Source organism: Varroa destructor, unplaced genomic scaffold, assembly GCF_002443255.2.
Source record: "Varroa destructor unplaced genomic scaffold, Vdes_3.0 BEIS01000003.1, whole genome shotgun sequence".
NCBI classification, from domain to species: Eukaryota; Metazoa; Arthropoda; class Arachnida; order Mesostigmata; family Varroidae; genus Varroa; species Varroa destructor.
In genome coordinates, this window is record NW_019211456.1 from 42,581,028 (window position 1) to 42,599,381 (window position 18,354).

Genomic DNA, 18,354 nt, shown 5'->3' on the forward strand with positions numbered 1-18,354 from the left:
TTACCTATGTACCCTCAAGTTATAAACAACTTCGGTCTTTCGTGTAGTCAGCCCGCGGACTGAACAGGTCGCAGTTTTTCTCAAAAAGTAGATCGATTTTTTCCCCCTCTGCTTTGTGTTGACGAAACCCTTTCTATTTGACGTTGCTGTTTCGCCAGTGCTCACCCAAACAAATATGGCTGCGCCCAGAACCTGCTCACTACAGCAGCGCTGCACTGATCGTCCTGAGTGGACACACACTGGTAGTTAAGTGTGGTGCCTGAGGGGAGACGGATTTGCATCGCTAATAAAATTTAGTATAGAAGAAAATTATCCACATAAATAAAATTAATTGATTAGAAAATAGTGGTTGAGTGTTGTGTCGGTTACCGGGGGGTTGTAAACTGTTTGCTGTTACATACATGCTTCCAATCTAAGTGGTTCTACATTGTGAAGAACGTGATATTCGTTAGAACTATAATGTTGTGTTGACGGTCGCAGGTTTGCATCAGTTCACCTCAGCTGGCCCTGGTGAGGCGAGGTTCGTATGAAATTGGATACTTCAAATGATGACAAAAGGCTGTGTCGTTTAATGGAATTATCCATAAGTTAAATAGTTATTGAACTAAACAAGGATCGGAGTATTGTATTGTATTTGTCGTTGTCGATTCGGCTGGAGGAAGATATGTTATACTGGGCGAACACAGCTGTGGCGTATTACAATATGGAGTGTGAGTGTGACACATAGAGAAGGAAAATTTCAAAAAACCGCCGAACGGTGCTCGATCCTAGTGTACCAGGATCTAGTTGATTGTCTGTATCAAATTCTCCTCTACCTATACCTGTAAAAATACAGCCAAACTTGCTGGTCAGTTGACATGTACTAATGATTTTAAACGCAATTGCGATGACCAAGTGACGTGCGTCGAGAGTTAAGGAAATGGCGTACTCAAAACGGAATCCGGATTTTTTTTTTAATCTATCTTCAACTTTCAGGCCAAGACAGGAGACATCGACTTACAAATGTATTTGGCTCAGTTTGGGCTGATGTCGCTATGTGGGATAACAAAAATGATACATTTTTTATTTCTTATATAATAGCGAATCACAAGCGTTAGATACAGAATATAATATAAAAATAAACCGACAAGCGTCCATAGTTGTTACTGGTTGGGTGATCGGACATCAGATAGAAAACAATGTACTTGACCATACCATTGCTTAATAACGCATAACCATGTCAAGGCTGTATTAGACTAAGGTAACCTAAGAATGTGCTCGGTCGTATCACGTATACGATTTTTGGCTAAAATATAAAAAATAAAAAGCAGACACTATGAACTAGTCGTATCTGAGCAACGTGCGATTTCAGAACGTATTCAGGGCGAACAGATGGCGGCTGTAGATAGCGAGAAATTAGTGGGGTAACAAAGAAACTAAGTAGTAACTTCTTTTTTTTGATAACTATGTGGCAAACCAGTTGTTTGTTCTGCCATATTTTGGCCCCCGTCGTACCAATTACAGCTTTCGATTCTTTACTGCGTACAGCTTTTTATATGCCTTATTGTTTCTTAAAGCGTGCCTGAGATGTCCAATGCAAGAATCGAGCCATTCCACTAGATTAAATGAGCAGAGGCGAGTAGGGGCGTTCCCGTAAAAGAAAAGCAACGATTATTTCGAACAAAAAAATCTATTCTCAGTAGTCAATAACGCCAAGAATGAATTAGAAGAAGCACTGAGTTACTGGCACATAAGAGCACCTAAAACATACGGACAACAACATAAATCCGGGTTCCGCAACCGAGAAACATAGCCATTGAAATCTACTGTGATGAATAAGGCAAGGGGGTTGGTTCGGCTTCCACACGTATGTTAATTATACAATGCCGATTACTGCTGTAGTCGAAGCCAACATACTGAAGCCCATCAACGTAATTTGACGTCCCGGTAAATAATTATATAATTTAGGTGATTTCTTAGCTAAATGAAATAGCGTTAGTTACCAATATTCGCCTGACGCATTCGAAATACTCTATTTTGACTACTGTTTCGGGCGGGATCAAGATTTGATCCTGATAAGGTGTATCGTGCTATGATCAATAAAGCTGATAAAAACGATTACAACCTAATGTAATATACCATCTGTTTCGTTACGAATCAGGGATGTAAGAAAAATTAATTAGAAAGACAATTAATTAGGCAATTAATTTAATGCTATTTTATGTTTCTAGTGCAAGCGATCCCTGTTTTGGGGCAAGAGTGTGATTATGTTTATCCTAAAGTGAAAAGATCGTATCCCTGATCTGCTCTAGATTTAAGTTAGTGAATGGTCTCAGTCTGAAAATTGAATCTTGACAACGAAAGCAATTTCGCTAGTTGTTTTTATATTACGCAGCAGTAGGAGTTGCATGCGATATTATTAATTATTTCCCAAGGTCACTTACGTGCTTTTGTTCATCTGCAATGGGTTTCTATTGCCCCCATAAAGCGAAGTTTAGTATTCGCGTTATATGCGTTAACGGTACATGGTAGTAAATGTTTAATATGCTATCGATCGAGCTAGTCATATCCTAAAAAAATTGCCAGTATATCAGCTGCTGTCCACTCACTGATGTTCTTCTGTTCGAGCTGTTCTCCTGTGATTTTTTGCAAATTGTGTGAAAGCCTCCAACAACTGTAGTAACTAATAACGCTAGTATTGTGTGTCAGTTCTGTCTGATCCAAGCAGTGCATAATGGTTAGCTTGTGGTAAAGAAATGACTGCGTATCACAGATACCGATCCGATGACAACGGGATTGCGCTTAGCGCTTTGAATGGGATAAATCTACCACTGCGTGACCAGCGCTTGCCGGCTACCGGGTGATCTGCTAACTCTGTAATGAAGTGATCGAGACAAGAGGAAGCGTAAAAGCAATTATAAACAAATGATGGATTTAGTACAGCAGATAGATGTGTTTTCGGTGATGATCAGGTGAGCCTGGCCACAAGTGGAGTGTGAAGATTGTTCCAAAATGAATAATACGAAACGCTTATTGTAGCGTAGGATTATCTTAAACTGTTTGCAGTTAATCCGTATTCATGAAAAGAGTGTTCAGCTAACACTTAATGCGTCGTGGCATCTGAGTTAGCACAAAATACTATTCATCATCAGCTTCAATCACGGGTTTAAGAGATTGCATGACCGATGAGGTGCACACTGTACAGTCGCGAAATTTGCTCTGGGAAGATATTGATTCCGCTGTGGTGTTTGCGATGGCAACTTGACTAGTTAAGACCCCCACTAAAGAAGAGGACTATTGGCGGTTTGAACACTTTGGAGCAAACGATATATATGAGACAGACGATATATATGAGACTTGTGAGCGTTAGAGGATAAAGGAGGTTTTCAATCTTCAATTGGATATTTATTCATTCCTTATTAACACAAGTCCCTGGAGCAGTTTTAAATCTTTTAGCTTGTTTAACTGAAAAATTACCCGCCCACTCCTCTCGGCGCTACTTCAAAAACAATGTTGTCCTTTTCTTATCTTTATTCTCAAGGAGTCTCTATTCTCAAGACCAGTGTTAAAAGTATCTTACACAATCAGTTGTTGACTGAGGGAAGTTATGTCAGCTATTTTGTAGAATATGTGCTAGCATCTATAAGAGTTTTCTGCTTGAATAGAATCCATATGTTTTAAGAGCAAGACTAGATTTAAGATACGCAATCAAATCCGGGGCTATTCACATACATAGAGCGTCCCTAATCCGATAAACGAAGACGTGCCGATTATAATTTCACAGTAATGTTCGTCCGTGTTGTCTACGCTTCATTTATTTTAAAATAGAATAACACAAGTGAGGCGTAGTCTGATGTCAACTGTTCAGTTCTAAATGATTGAATTTTTTAAATTGGTTTTACAAAATAAATGCTACGATATGTGTAGCCATATTTCTCGGTGTCTTTCCTTCTCGGTCAATTGTAAGACGCCGAATTTATGGCTATTTTATATGGCGTTAGTGAAAACGTGGTTGCGTTCAGTATCAATGGCGGCACAGCTATGTTTATGGGGTTCGTGATATTTTCATATTGCCGTTCAACCGCGCTGGGCTATAGACTCTAACTAATCGACATGAGCCAGCTTCTGCATTAGTTGACTTCTACTTCTTGCAGCTGTCCCTGAAATACTAATTTGCCAGAGCGTGGGAATAAGCGCGCACAATGACTCACGCCATTGATGCCCGAAGGTGAATATTCGTTTGTGTGGAAAGCAAACGGTAAAATGGAAAAATAAAAAGGCATAATTATATTTGCAAATCCGTTTCAGTCTGAAAGAATCGAGAACTTCGGAAAAAGCTCGGACGTCTTTTTTTTTTCTAGTCTAAGGTTTTACCCATAACAAAAGTCGTGGCCGACATCTCATATCATGCTCGCTTCGAATGGATGCAAGTGTGACTTCCTATGAACTTAAATATTATCTTATGCGGTTATTCTAATATTAAAAAAATAACACAATGATATTGCTTACCCTGTCCGACTACAACAGAATTTTATTGCGCCATGAAGGCTTATTATGGCCGAACCTGTATTCCTGCTGAGCCAGTAAAGGCTGGCTAGCGACTTCTGTTTACTAACACATAATCTGTGTCCTATTTGGCGTGTAAATTAAATTTCTGTAAACGAAAATCGGTCCTGCATTACGAGATATCTTTTAGATCATTCGGCTTTGCAGAAATGGTTGATGAGTTAATTTTCACTGCCGGGATCGTTAAACATCTCATTAAGCTTTTATGATATTTACCACGAAACCGCCAAACATATTAATTGTTTATAATAAGTAACCTATCCTTAAAGCTGTTGAGTTTTGGTTCCGACTGTTTTTCGAGGGCAGAGACGACGTAATGTATCTTTTGAGATGAAAGATACCGTTTGGTCCTTTTAATTACTTAGCCGCATCCGGCTAATTAGAATCTTTCCGTACAGGTCTGGTTATGCTCGAATAATTCATTTGGTATCAGGTGAAGATATCCATAGAGTCGACGTGCGAATGTTGAAGGAACACTGGTAAATATGTCTATATAGGGGCCAAAAATGTCTTTGCCTGTCGCGCAAACGTACGCGCTACCTCTTCAGGAGGGTTTTCGAATTTGCAACTTTTATATATAGCCTAGAGACGAGTAATGTTTTCAAATTTGAAGGCAATGTTGAGCCTAAAACGAACGAGCCTCGAACGCATAGGTTGTGCATAGAAAAGTTTTTCCGTTATTCAAAGCACTCGAATCAATACAGTATACAGCTTTTGTGTTCATTTATTCAGTGTCTTTTGGTTCGTGTAGAGCAAATCTCGCTTGATCTTCGAATTATATTTTTAGGATTAAACAGAGTGCCACTATATTGCGCATGCTGATTTAATCAACATGTTTCTTTATTATGCATAATGAACACGCATAGAAACTAGAAGCAAAATTCGGTCCAATTCCGCGTTCGGCACATGTTTGCGTTGTCATAGTTATCGCGTGGTGAGAAACGCTACCAGGGCAACTGCATACTCATGCTCATGTAGGCGGATATTCATCGACTAACTAAATTAGACATTATAGCTCTTTATTAGGATGTGTAGCGGTTCTTGCCTAATCTTGCATACGAGGCACTCAAATATGACACGACTTATATAGCATGGGACTATTGACGCTTGCCAAAAGTGCGAATAGGGGATTTTATGGCATTATAAAACGCTTTCCTGAAACGATGCTTTTCTTTCGGTTATAATAAGATCGTGGCGTATATTTTTCTTCACACACGCGTTCGTTGATGTCTTCAAGGTGAGCGCATTTCTTCGAGTACGTTGCGAGACTAACATTTTTGTATATAATTGGGTCGACGTTTACGTCTTTCGTATCATTTTAGAGCTATAAAAAAGCTTGGTCGGCTCCATATGATGAAAAAATTAGTTAGCTCGATATTAATCAGACGTATTCTCGACACCCTGAAACAAACACCTTCCTTCGTTGAACGATTGATTTTATCTTGTTTCTGGCAGATGGATGAAACCGGAGGAGGCGGTCCGGACAGCCTCTATCCTGGCAAACTACTCCACCAGGCCGCATTGTGGGCTAACGCAGAACTGCTCGAGGACCTTTTACACGGCGATGAAATAAGAGAACTCAATACACCGGATAGTTCTGGAAGGACAGCGCTGTTCGATGCGTGCACCAACGCTGATCCAGCCTGTGCGCGAATCTTGCTGCAAGCTGGCGGTCAGTTACTTTACCATTTATAGCGCCTAATATTAAAATATACAACGTACACAGAAACTTCTTCAACTTAATTCATAGTCATGATTATATTAGATTTTGCTTCTGATATCTCGTACGGTAAAGCGTCGCGCGCACTTATTCACTCTGTAGTAACTACCTCCGAATCATCGCTGAGCCGCCACTTCCGTCAATTAACAGGTAATCCGAACGTTGCCGCCGGAGAAAAAGAGCGAGGCCGAACCCCGCTTCATTTGGCGGCCGAGGCTAGTAACCTCGAGGTCGTGCAGCTTTTGATGCAACATGGGGCAGATATAAATGCAAGAGACTGTGATGGCTTTACTCCATTTGACATCGCTGAACGAGCCGGGCATGTCGGGGTAAGGAGGGTGTATAAAAGACAATCCAGTGCTGAATTCTACTCTATTTCGATTGTTGGCTTTTTTTTACCTTGCGAGTGGCGGATTCACATGCCGTAGATCGTGGGACATGTTCTAAGTCTAAAAAACCCAATTGCAGTTGCTTTTAGTGAAATTATTGTGTACTTTGCTAAGTTGCCGTTAATCACGTATGTTGCCACAGGTCATGGAAGCGTTGAAGAAAGCTGGCGAGCAGCAACAGCAACAAAAGATGGACTCCTTCGCCGAACTGTGGGAAGCCTGTCTTCAAGGTGATGCGTCAAAACTTCGAGCGATATTGGTATCGCTCGGAGAGGGCAACGCTCAGAGTGTGGTAAACATCACCCTCGACGGTGGCAATACACTGCTTTATAAGTAAGTAGCATAAATACATTGTTCGAGGTTAGAACAGATGAGAAACAAATAGTTTCGACTTTTTGCTCGTTTCTATGCTGTTACGAGATGTGTTTACGTTTTGTAACCTAGATAGTTATGAAACTTATGATCTACACATTGAGGAAGTCATTTCGAGGCTTTAACGATAGTTTTTTACCAGGGCTTCGGAAGATGGTGAGGTGGAATTGGTGAAAGCCCTAATAGAATTCGGAGCTGACGGACGGCTGCATCCTTTGACAAGGCATTCACCGTTATACATTGCCGCCTCAAGGGGAAAAAAGGATGTCGTTGACATTCTGCTTGAGGTAAACGTCATGTCGTATAAACGAGTTTGCTACACATGTTTCTCTCGTGCACGTATTATAAATTTAATTTGACTTAATAACCATTAAAAGTTACGCTACTAATAGTTTTGAGCCTAGAAGAAAGTTTGAGACACGTTTAAGCATGTACACTCGTAATATGACCATATACTAAGATATATTGCTTAAACCTATACTAGGATAATATATATCATCCTCGGGTAGTATCACTTCAGCTTTCTTTCACAGCATTGTTGTGTCTCATCACATTATTCTAATGTGAATATTCGAGGGCAAACGATGGGGACTACAACACTCTAACGGAGTTTCTAGCAACCGTTTATATCCAATTAACCCAAATCTTCACACTTACGATTCATATATATATATATATTGTCTCTATGGTAGTATTAAATCTAAATAAAAGTAGCGAAGCTTAACCAATGATTTGTAATGTGAAGTATAAAAGTGAAGGTATTTACATTGCCTCAAAAGGCATAGATGTCCACAGAATGTATGTTTGTCGCATAAATGCCCGTTATGAATTCTGGATGCAGTTCTTCAATAAGTACGGTCTAAAGTTGTGCCGATAACCGTTTTACAGTTAGTCCGGGTTGTAACTCATAACTTGTGCTCCTAGCAACAAGTTGCATTATCAGGTATCGTATTGTGTGGAAGGAAATATGAATTTTTTATTTAAGTATGTTATTTTAAGGATAGCTTTTATTCAGATCATCAGCTTTATTTCCGCTTGATGAAATCATTCCGCAAAGTCATATCGACCTTTTGAATATGTTTACAGCAGCTGTGTATAGCGTGGCGAGATCAGTGCTCTGACAAAGTATACTAAAATGTAAGAGATCATCTAATCGATAGAATATAAACACTGAAGAAATCACTCAATTCAAGTATTAATTTTATCAAATTTTAAAGTAAATACTATTTTGAGTACTTCGTAGTCGTTCATTACAAATAATTTTTATTCGAAACGTCTTTGTCACGGGTCTAGTTTTTCATGAATTGAGCTGTTAAACGGCCCAGTGCGGTCTTCCATTCAACAATAATAAGCTCTTCGGCATTGCTGTAGAAGAAAGTGCTAGAAATGAGGTCCTTGTGGCAGCCAGCCACAAGTTCATAAGTTCAGCGTGGCCCTTTGTGATGCTTAGCCGACGAAGGAATGTATCATAAATGGATCGGACTATTTACCTGCTACTCCCATCAGTGGTTTGAATGCGACTCATTAGGATTACGTAAGAGAACTTAGTTAGAAGTTCTGAAAATCTAATGCATTGCTCAGCGGGATTTGACTGAGCTACGGATGTTAGACTTTTAAACTCGTGGTTTTGTTCCTTCGTTTGTGCGCAAAATACTTATGAAAATACAAATTTTACAATGATTGATGTACATTCCTTATTTGTCATGGTCCTTGGGATGTAGCGATGATAGAGTTTGGAGCAGTGTTTCGGTTTGAAGTTATTAGGTTATATACGATCTAGCTAATGTTAATAACATGCGTTGCATTCGCTAGGACAGCACATGGCACTCGATAGAAAATTCCCGAGTATTCGTTTACAGCCTAAAGGACCGAACACGGAAAGCCTGTGCTGATTATTTCGCGATATGATAGTCGCGTTTATGGCAGATTTTGTGCAGATGTTGGTGCTGAAAGCGAATTTTAGTTGTACTTCCATGTTTTCAGTGATAATAACCGTATGGTTGAACTAGCCCATGTAAAAGTCTAAATTCACGGGCCCTGTTTGTTGATGACGGCTAATTCCTCGGAGAGCATCTTAGGGTTTTTAGGTCTAAAGTCTATTGTCAGGAAGCGGCCTTCGACGTTACTGCACCTTAAAATATAATCGGACGGAAGGTTAATCGTATACTGAACAACGGTTTCGCTAAGGTACTTTGGCAATAGTAAGTGGATGTTCTGTGCATTAGAAGTGACGGGTGTTAAATAATTGAGACCCGTTCACGACTCAGCACGACGGGTTCTTTGTTTGCGTAAAGCAAGGGCTTGAGTTTTAGCAGAAGCACATCGTCTCTTTGGTCAAAGTACTTAAGAAATTCAATGTCATTTGTACGGTGCTTGATCGAGGAACGTAAAAGCCTCCAGGACGATGCATCCGTCTCTCGTTTGGAATCGATGTGCGAGCCCAGACGGACATTTGCGATCTCATTTTGTGCTTTAAAATCGTACGTTTACTTCACTCGACTGGATCAATTTTTGCCGATTTCCCTATAGTTCGCAAGGCACATTATAGTACTAAATACTATCCGATACATAGCAAACCAGCTGACTCCAGAGATGTGTTTTTAAAATAGTTCGCTGCAAATGTCAAAAAATCGCGCAAACTGCTCTGATAAACAGCGGAAAGCACAGGAGTAATGCATTACTATCGCCACACTGACTGAAGGGGTAATGCTTAGCGCCGAACATCATCGCCTTGATTAAACCTCTTGTATTAGGTATAAGCTTGTTCAACGCGTCTATGTGGATTCCCGAACACTTATTACCTTTATCTACTGACAACAGCTATCAGTAGCCTCGCATCGACCTGTGTGGGGTGAGAATGTAGCGTGACATCGAAAATGTAAAAGAAAAGACGGTAGATGTAAAATGTCTAGATCGTTTTTGAATGCAACAAGTTTCATTTCTTTCACTTAACGCTGTATCAATCAACGTCAATAGCTGCTCAATACTCACGCATCTGTATCTATTTGTAAAAAAACAAGATGAACAGACGGCAGGCTAGATGTATCATAGTAGATACCGCGTCGTATATTTAGATAATGACTGTCTGTCTACAAAAATTAAGAATAGGTAAGCTTTCTTATGTGGCTCGGTGGCGAATTCGGACGCTTAAAAAATTTGGATATAGCTAGGTAGATTGACATACAGGTAACGAACACGACAAGCTCAAATACATGGATAAGTTAAGACACAGCTTAAATTTATTCAACAGTATTTATTGTAGATATAGGAGAACAGCCCGCACTTGCTGCAATGTCTGCATGGAACCTTCGATCTTAATGGCGTCTCCTTCTTGTTCGTTATATTTATAGGAAATCACTCGAATGAATTACAGTAACTATCAGTTTCCGCTACACAATGCTATTTTTCTCTTTTTCAACTTAGTTTGGTCAATACGGAGTGCAGAATCTGGCCTGCCGAAGTGAGGCGAACCGTCATTCCTTACCCATGCTTATTTTATCCTAGAATGTTTTCAATTTATTTTAAATAGCAATATAACTAGTTAGTGTTTAGCACTTGTGTATTGCCAAGTTCCTAACCAACTTCCATGCGGTCAACATTTTTTGCAGCAATTTCCCGATTTAGCAAAACAGATGACAGTTGAGAGATGGCTAGCACTGCATGCCGCAGCGCTGAACGGACACCATAGCATCGTCGAGCGCCTGTTAAATCACCAATATCCATCATCGATGAAGACGCCTTTTAGAGATTCATCAGGCCGTTGGGAATTCACGATGCCCTTCGACGTGAATGCAAAAGACGTCGCCGATCAAAGTGCCCTCTACGCCGCTTGCAGGTATGCTCGCTGCGATTGCAACAATAAAGTATACACCAAGTACAAATATATACAAATGTGATTTTTCTTCTATTGATAAACCAGCTACATTATCAATTCTAAGGTATCGTACAATGCTCAATAAAAATGTCCGATTAGTGTAACCATGTTGAAAGGGGAAATAGGTAACAGATGTAAGATATAGACGGTACTAGCAAGACTACAAATTGCAACGAATATTGACAATAGGATCATAAAAAAGCCTATATTTTTCTTGTGGACCCGTCTGCATTGTAGACAAGGAGATCAACGTACTGTCGAGGTCCTTTTGAAGTGTAAAGTATGGGCTCATCGCGTGGTATCTGATTTAAGCGACACCTCAGTGCTTGAAGCAAGTCCGGTTCGCGGAGGGGCCGGGAGTGGAAAGCTGCGTTCGATTATGACCAGACTTACAATGGAAAGCTCCGGTATGCATACTTAATTGATAGAATCGAAATAATGTTCTGCAAAATTTCATCTTGACAGACATGTTCCTTCGTCGTCTTGGCAATTGTTCTTTGTGGTTATGTACTAGGTAGACTTGGAATGTGGATTGGCTTGTCTACAAAGAACACTCAACATTAGGAACTCGCAGAAGTGGATGGCAAACATTTTAAGTTAAAATTTCCTTATCGGTGACGTTTTCCAGATGAAGAAATTCCGTCGGACTTTCAACAGCTGTGTCCTCTCCGTCTTAACGATTTGAACCGTTCGGACTCTGGTAGAGAGGAAACAGCACTGCACGCTGCCGTACGAGGAAAGCATCATCAAATATGTTCGACCCTACTTCGTGCCGGCGCGGATCCAAACATTGTATCAAAAGGTATTGCTTTTTGCCTCCTCGTTCTAAAGCGGACAATGACTGAACTAAGCAAATGTGAACATATTTTACAATATCTCTTTGTCGGAGACTAAGGATAAAGTTATTTCTTAATAACGTTTCATATATGTAGGTGATGAGGAGCGTAGTCCAATCGAAGATGCCTGCAGGTTGAGAGATAACCAGATGATGGAGCTTCTACTTCGACATGGTGCCACCGATTCCGATTCGGGGGCGTTACGAGCAGCAGCTATAGTCAACGATGATCGAGCGGTTGCCAAGCTTTTGTCGTTGAAAGCACATAAAGATAATGAAAATAAGGTAGATATTGAGAAGTCGCGTATCTTAATGTGACCTTCAAAGTATTTATTAGAGTAGCATGAACTCCTTGATGTTGTCGTTGCTATGCCTGATCTGTCAAAATGCATATCGAGTGAAAAGCAGTATGTATCCTCTAAGTAAGGTGAGATAAAGGCTTAGTTAGTTTTGAAACTTGGCCATAAACCAAATAGCTGGACAGTTGCGTTTGTGTCGTATGGCCATTATGCTATATGTATATATATATAATACGCGACCTACCTTTTTCTTTGTTGTGATAGCTTTTTACTGCCAGTTTAACAAAAGATACAGTGAAGTTATTCATTGCCTGGACTAAATATTGATAATTCTTCTAAAAAGAAATTGTTTTATTGCTTAAACAAATAGGAATATGATGAATTTGTCCTTAGTTCGAATGTTCTTATATAAAATATCTGATTCATATCGCTGCAACGCTTAAACCTTATCTGTTTCGCAAAAATTGACTGAGATTTTGTAATACAACAAAAAAAACGATAAATATATGCGGTAGAATTGGTCTTGCCTTAGAGAACCTTGTTTAGGTAAAACAAGGTTCATAGCTAAGGAAATGCTTGTTAAAGCCCGTTTCTTGTTGTTGAACAAGCATTATATAAGCATACCTGCTTTTTGGCATACCACTTATTTTGGACACTTAATTTGGTATGAGGTAGCATCAAAAAATCCACACTTGTTTCAATCTTTATATTTCGCGCCTCATTTTGACCTTGTTAATGAGCAAAATAAAAATGAAATGTGCTTTATGTTGCAAGTACTAACATAACTATTTGCTTGACCCTCCTTCCTTAGATTAATCCTCGATTTATTCAGGTTTGTTAATCGTTCCGATCTAGTAGCAAGCCAAACATAAAACATTTACTTATCATTATCTGCATTGGAGCTTTTCTAATAAGGACGTTGACGTTCGGTCCAAGTTGTTTTTTTTTACCGAAAAAAGAAATTATATAAGCGTGAGGATAATTTAAATTGTTCTACATTCATCCTAATCAAGTTAAATTCAAGTCATATTCATCTGTCGTGCGCGCTAGTGTGCCTCCATTACGATGCATGATTATTATACGTAGCTGATTTCCACAAATAATCCTTTTTTCCACCTCACGAAAATGACTAAGACATAGTCGGTTGTTTCGCTTACTCTGTCAGGTAAATAAGAAAGCGCTCGAAGCATTGTCGGATTCTGCGTATACAGCTGCTTTGCTCATTCCAAATACGCCAGTTATGATAAATTGGCATCGTTTGGGTTGCCATTTTTCGCGGATCAATGAACAGTGGCTAATCGATGCCGGGGTGATACTCAATATGAAGCTCAAACTGAGTCCGCAATCGCGAGTTCCTGCTTTGGGAGCCATTACGAGGCTCGATGTGTCGGCGAATGAGCTTATTGAGCTTCCTGAGTGTGTATTCTCGGTGATGCCATCCCTGAAAGTGCTCACAGCATCACAGAACAAGATCGCAGCACTGCCGGCAAGCTTCACTACAACGCACTGCAATATCGAAGAAATACACCTTCAGGACAATCGTATTGAAGAGATTCCGACAGTATTCTTTCGACTTCTGCAGCTGCAGCTGATGGACATTTCAAACAATAAGATCCAGCAAGTCCCGTCCGATATGTGGCATGCGCCACGGCTTAAAGATCTCAATTTGTCGATGAATCTACTCCGTGACTTACCTGGCGCATCAGGGTATCAACAGGAGCCGGTAATGACGTTCGAAGAACAGGGTCTACAAAGTAAAAACGCAAAGAAAAAGGATCCGTGCGAACCTCAGATGCTGAAGCATCACACCAGATGGCGCGAGTCACTCCAGTTGGTCGAGAGTCATCCGGAAGAGAGTATTACAAACCGAGCTTTGCAATCACTAAATTTATCGCACAACGCTTTTGAATGGGTACCAGCTGTTTTGGCGTGCAATGCGCCCCAATTGGCTAGGCTGAGCTTGGCGTACAACAAGCTGATCTATGTTGGGCCGCTTAATTGCTATCCTGCCCAGATTCGGCACCTTGACTTAAGCTGCAACCAAATCGGCGAGTGGCTTATTGCACCGGGTAGCCCGCATGTCGAGCCTTGCTCGGTTGCAAACAAAGAAAACTCAGGTGAGTGTGTTGATGACGATAATGTATTGGGAAATTGAAAAAGTAACGTCGGTTTTTAAGTCCAACTTGAAGCAATTAATATTTATATTTTGAGATATTTTGCTAAACTAAATAAACACCATTTTGATCAATGACCTTTTTTACTTTTCTAGCGAACCATAACCCTATCGTATTAAAACTTTTATTGTAGATGTTTAGTTCCCTAGTGATATTTTGGCTTTCGCTCGTGCCAGTCTCGCTCAACTTTTGTGATAATTTCATCACTTTTTTTTTGTAATTGGTTGGTGACTCCGAGGAGCATCGTTCACCTCACATAGAAGGACAATGACCGAACCATTTTTGGGCCATTTCTTCCGATAGCTCATCTTAACCATTAACAGCAGGCATATTTGCATGGATCCAAATAGTATTTATACCTTCATCGTGATAAAGTTGTAAAATATAGCGACTTTCTGTAAAAATTTCACTCAGGAGTACTTTAAGTCTTGATAAAAATATCAGCTTTCACCATTAATGCCAACCCTACGCGACCCATACATATTATTCTGGGCAAACATATTATTCGAAGCTATTGAACTAGAAGAACCGTCAATACTCATTCAACCACCAAATATATATATATATATATATATGTATGATGATTTGACCGAAGATGTTCAGACTGTCAGCAGACTTTTGCCCCGCCATATATTAAGTGTGTTACTATAATATAATAGGCTAGACACGTTTGATTTGTAGCCATTTAACTGGTTTGTGCGAAGGCCTTATTCGAATAAAATGAAAACTGAGGATTGTGTTCCTTTGTTCGTTTGGTTGTGTCACATTCGTGCAGCGGCACCTGGTAACAAACATCGCTGTATTCACAGAGCACACAATCGTTTAGAATCGTTGCGGACCCTTCTATTGGGCAACAACCGCTTGACCCAGGTCGTAATAGCCTCGGTGGAGAAAGTCGACGAAAGGCTTCTATTTCCAAATTTGTCTATGCTCGACATGGCCAACAATTCTGTCAGTTCAATACCAGCTCAGATTGCGGAACTGCAGGGCACTCTTTCTGTACTAAATCTAAGCGGGAATTCAGGTATTGTGCATCTTCCACCAGAATTGGGTTTACTAAACAAGCTATGGAACCTCAATCTACGAGGCTGTAGTTTACAGGAGCCTCTTCGAACAATGATTGAATCAAGAAAGTATAAGACAATGGACATTGTTGGCTACTTAAAATCCATCCTAGAAGAGTAAGTAACACTGCGAGATTGTTTTATTATCTGTTTTTATTATAAAAGGTAATTGAATTTAGAATTTAAAATCACTTGGGCCTTAGACTAAACTAGATCAGTATTTAATTAATCAATAAGCTAAAAGACTCGACTGATGAAGTTTTCTGGCTGTTACACAACTTTTTATACCTTTACGTAGGGTTCCTAAATAATGAACGTACTTGATTCATACTCTCGTTTTGTTGGACCCAGTTTATTTAATAACATGTGCACACCTCAGGTCATCTGGTTAGTTTGACTGTGTTAATAATCCTTTGCAGTGCTCGACCTTATGCCCGAATGAAGCTAATGGTTGTGGGCACGCACGGCATTGGCAAGACATCTTTACTCGAGGCTTTACGGGGTGAAGGTTCTGGAAAAACAAAGGCACCCGAGCACTGGGCGAAGCGGATGGGCAATAAAAATATGAATTTAAAAAACGTAAAAGGCGTTTCGCTATCCACGGTGGGTGTGGACGTTGGTGATTGGGTGTTTGAGAAGAAACCAGGGCGCGGGCCTGTGCTTTTTCGAACCTGGGATTTTGGCGGCCAGAGAGAGTACTATTCCACACATCAGTATTTCCTTTCAAAGCGGTCATTATACCTCGTCGTTTGGTCGATGTTAGAAGGTGAGCGGGGTGTGAGGAGTCTCCATCAGTGGCTCGTTAATATTCAGGCGAGAGCGCCGAATTCCCCAGTGATTATAGTAGCTACCCATCATGACCTTGTGCAAGAAAAATATCCATCGACGTACAGTGAAGACCTGCAGCAGATGGTGCGCGATAGGTTTCTGCAGACTGTGGACGCTGATAAGCGTGGTCTTCCACGAATTCTGGACTCGATTGAGGTGTCTTGCAAGACGAAACACAATATTCGTCGTTTAGCAGAACTCATCTATGACACAGCGTACGATCTGCGTTGTACTGGTAGCAAGGAACGACTTTTAGAACAGAGAATTCCAGCGAGCTATTTAGCTTTAGAGGATATTGTCCACCATCTTGCCGTTGAACGACGAACAAAAGGGAAAGACCCGGTGTTGAAGAGCGAAGAATACGTGAAGATTGTTGGTGAGGAGATGAAAAAACGTTTTAACATGGCATTCCGTGATAAGAGCGAGCTTAACCAGGCCACAATGTTTCTTCACGAGAGCGGTGTGCTGTTGCATTACGAGGATGCCACTCTCCGCGACCTGTATTTTATTGATCCCCAGTGGCTCTGTGATATGCTCGCCCACGTAGTGACGATTCGCGAGGTAAATCCGTTTGCTCGCCAGGGTATCATGCGCGTTGAAGACCTCAAGATTGTGTTCAAGGCATCAACGTGTGCGCCTGCCGACCCAGAATCGTACATTTTAAGTTTACTAAACAAATTCGAAGTTGCTCTGACATGGGACGGCCGCAACCTTCTCATACCATCTCTTTTACCTACAGAAGATCAAATGCGCGCCGGGGCAGACATCAAGGTACCAGCGCGTTCCCGAACGTGGGTGCCCCGTGGGCCGAAAAATAATTCGAGCAATGACCTCTCGCGTGCTGGTAGTGTAACGTCTGTGCAGTCTGAACCAAGCCAAGGAACTCCTTTACGTCGGACGCCTCAACCTGATGCGATCCAGGATATCGACAGAGAGATTCGACGCGTCATAGTTCTGTCGTATTTACCGTCTGGGTTTTGGCCACGGTTAATGACCCGTATACTGGCGGACGACTTAATTATGGAAGCTTTGCGGTCATACTACGTGACACCGCCAGATTGTCCGCCGCTTCCTCCAGAAGTTCGGAGATCGGCCGAGTGGATTTGCTGGCAAAGTGGCCTAGAGTTGCACTATGCAGGCGTTACAATCTTGAGAATCTCCGAGGTCCTTTCACATTTACCGACGTACCCAGACTATTTTGATTCAAAGATTTTGGTCAAGTGCGAGCAGCACTGGGAAACCATTGACGTGAATACGTATACAATTCTTGATGTGAAGTTGCCACGATATTCAATTAAGCTAGAAGTTCCATTGGCTGTAGAGGTTACGGAAAAACAAAAACTAGAAGAAAGCAAGCTGCACGAAACACATATCCTCAGGTATGTGTCTTCGTATATTAACTTTGCGATGACCCGGTCATTCATGGTGGTAATTACTTATTATTTAGTCTCCTCGCTGGTTAACACCTCGAATATTAGCTGCTTATCTTGAAGTTTGATCACCAATTAAAAGTAAGATATAACTGCGTTCTGATTTATAAGAGATCTTCCGCTCTAGAAAATTGATCTGAATTAATAGGCGCATAAAGACTGTCAGTTTGATAATTACTTATGGTTGCTCGTAAATATGCCTTCGTAGACCTAGCGATGAGGCGGTGACCCAGCTACTATCTTTAGCAGTCGAGCGAATCGATACGTTACTTGAAGATTGGTATCCGACACTCGGTACCCGGTTCGTACACACTTCGGAAGGACGTTTTCTTGTCACTCGACTCGTTCCCTGTAGCCAGTGTGTCCGTCAGGCCCATGAAGTAGCGACCTGGCGGCCGTCGACAAGACATCTACAGCCGCCTGTCAACAACCCCCCGCATAACTACCAAAGCGAAAGTGGAGATTCTGGTAAGAGAGCTCTGTGTGCATCAATGACACCGTATGCTAGTGGAACCGTATTATCGACCACCTATGTTCACAGAGTCATTAATAAATTGTTACGGCGCTAACTTCTGCGCATGCGTCTTTCGCTGCGAAACTGGTATAAGGAGTTGCTTAAAGAAACGTACGCTTGAACCTATAGACCAATCAATTGACCATAACCTCCAAAGTTAGGATGTGAACGTACTCAACAAGATTGCTCGAACTCATATTTATCGCGCATCACAGACAATAGGTGGATATAGATCGTGCGGTCAGTATAATATTTTCCGCAAACACAAATTTCCGAGAGCTTAAGCATTGTACAGTATCATTTGTCGACA

General features: G+C 40.9%; 1 protein-coding gene across 8 annotated transcripts in view; it reads left to right on the plus strand.

Annotated features, from left to right (window-relative positions):
* Positions 1–195: 195 nt before the first annotated feature.
* Lrrk (Leucine-rich repeat kinase) overlaps positions 196–18,354 on the plus strand; it is a 56,746-nt gene continuing 38,587 nt past the window's right edge. Inside the window, exons 1-15 of one of the 8 annotated variants that reach the window (XR_015322800.1) lie at positions 2,326–2,951; positions 5,734–5,782; positions 6,001–6,217; positions 6,416–6,594; positions 6,797–6,987; positions 7,169–7,313; positions 10,635–10,861; positions 11,138–11,307; positions 11,529–11,702; positions 11,833–12,020; positions 12,846–12,866; positions 13,200–14,151; positions 14,984–15,389; positions 15,692–17,479; positions 17,739–17,998. Coding sequence is in view for 6 of the 8 variants with exons in the window: in XM_086982294.1 (XP_086838420.1) it covers positions 2,905–2,951; positions 5,734–5,782; positions 6,001–6,217; positions 6,416–6,594; positions 6,797–6,987; positions 7,169–7,313; positions 10,635–10,861; positions 11,138–11,307; positions 11,529–11,702; positions 11,833–12,020; positions 12,846–12,866; positions 13,200–14,151; positions 14,984–15,389; positions 15,692–17,479; positions 17,739–17,998 (5,014 nt within the window). In the remaining 2 variants the exon portion in view is untranslated. Of the gene's footprint in view, positions 521–2,325; positions 2,952–5,733; positions 5,783–6,000; positions 6,218–6,415; positions 6,595–6,796; positions 6,988–7,168; positions 7,314–10,634; positions 10,862–11,137; positions 11,308–11,528; positions 11,703–11,832; positions 12,021–12,845; positions 12,867–13,199; positions 14,152–14,983; positions 15,390–15,691; positions 17,480–17,738; positions 17,999–18,354 lie in introns of those variants that run through there. The other 7 variants (XR_015322799.1, XM_086982294.1, XM_022796409.2 and 4 more) reach the window with 7 other exon arrangements.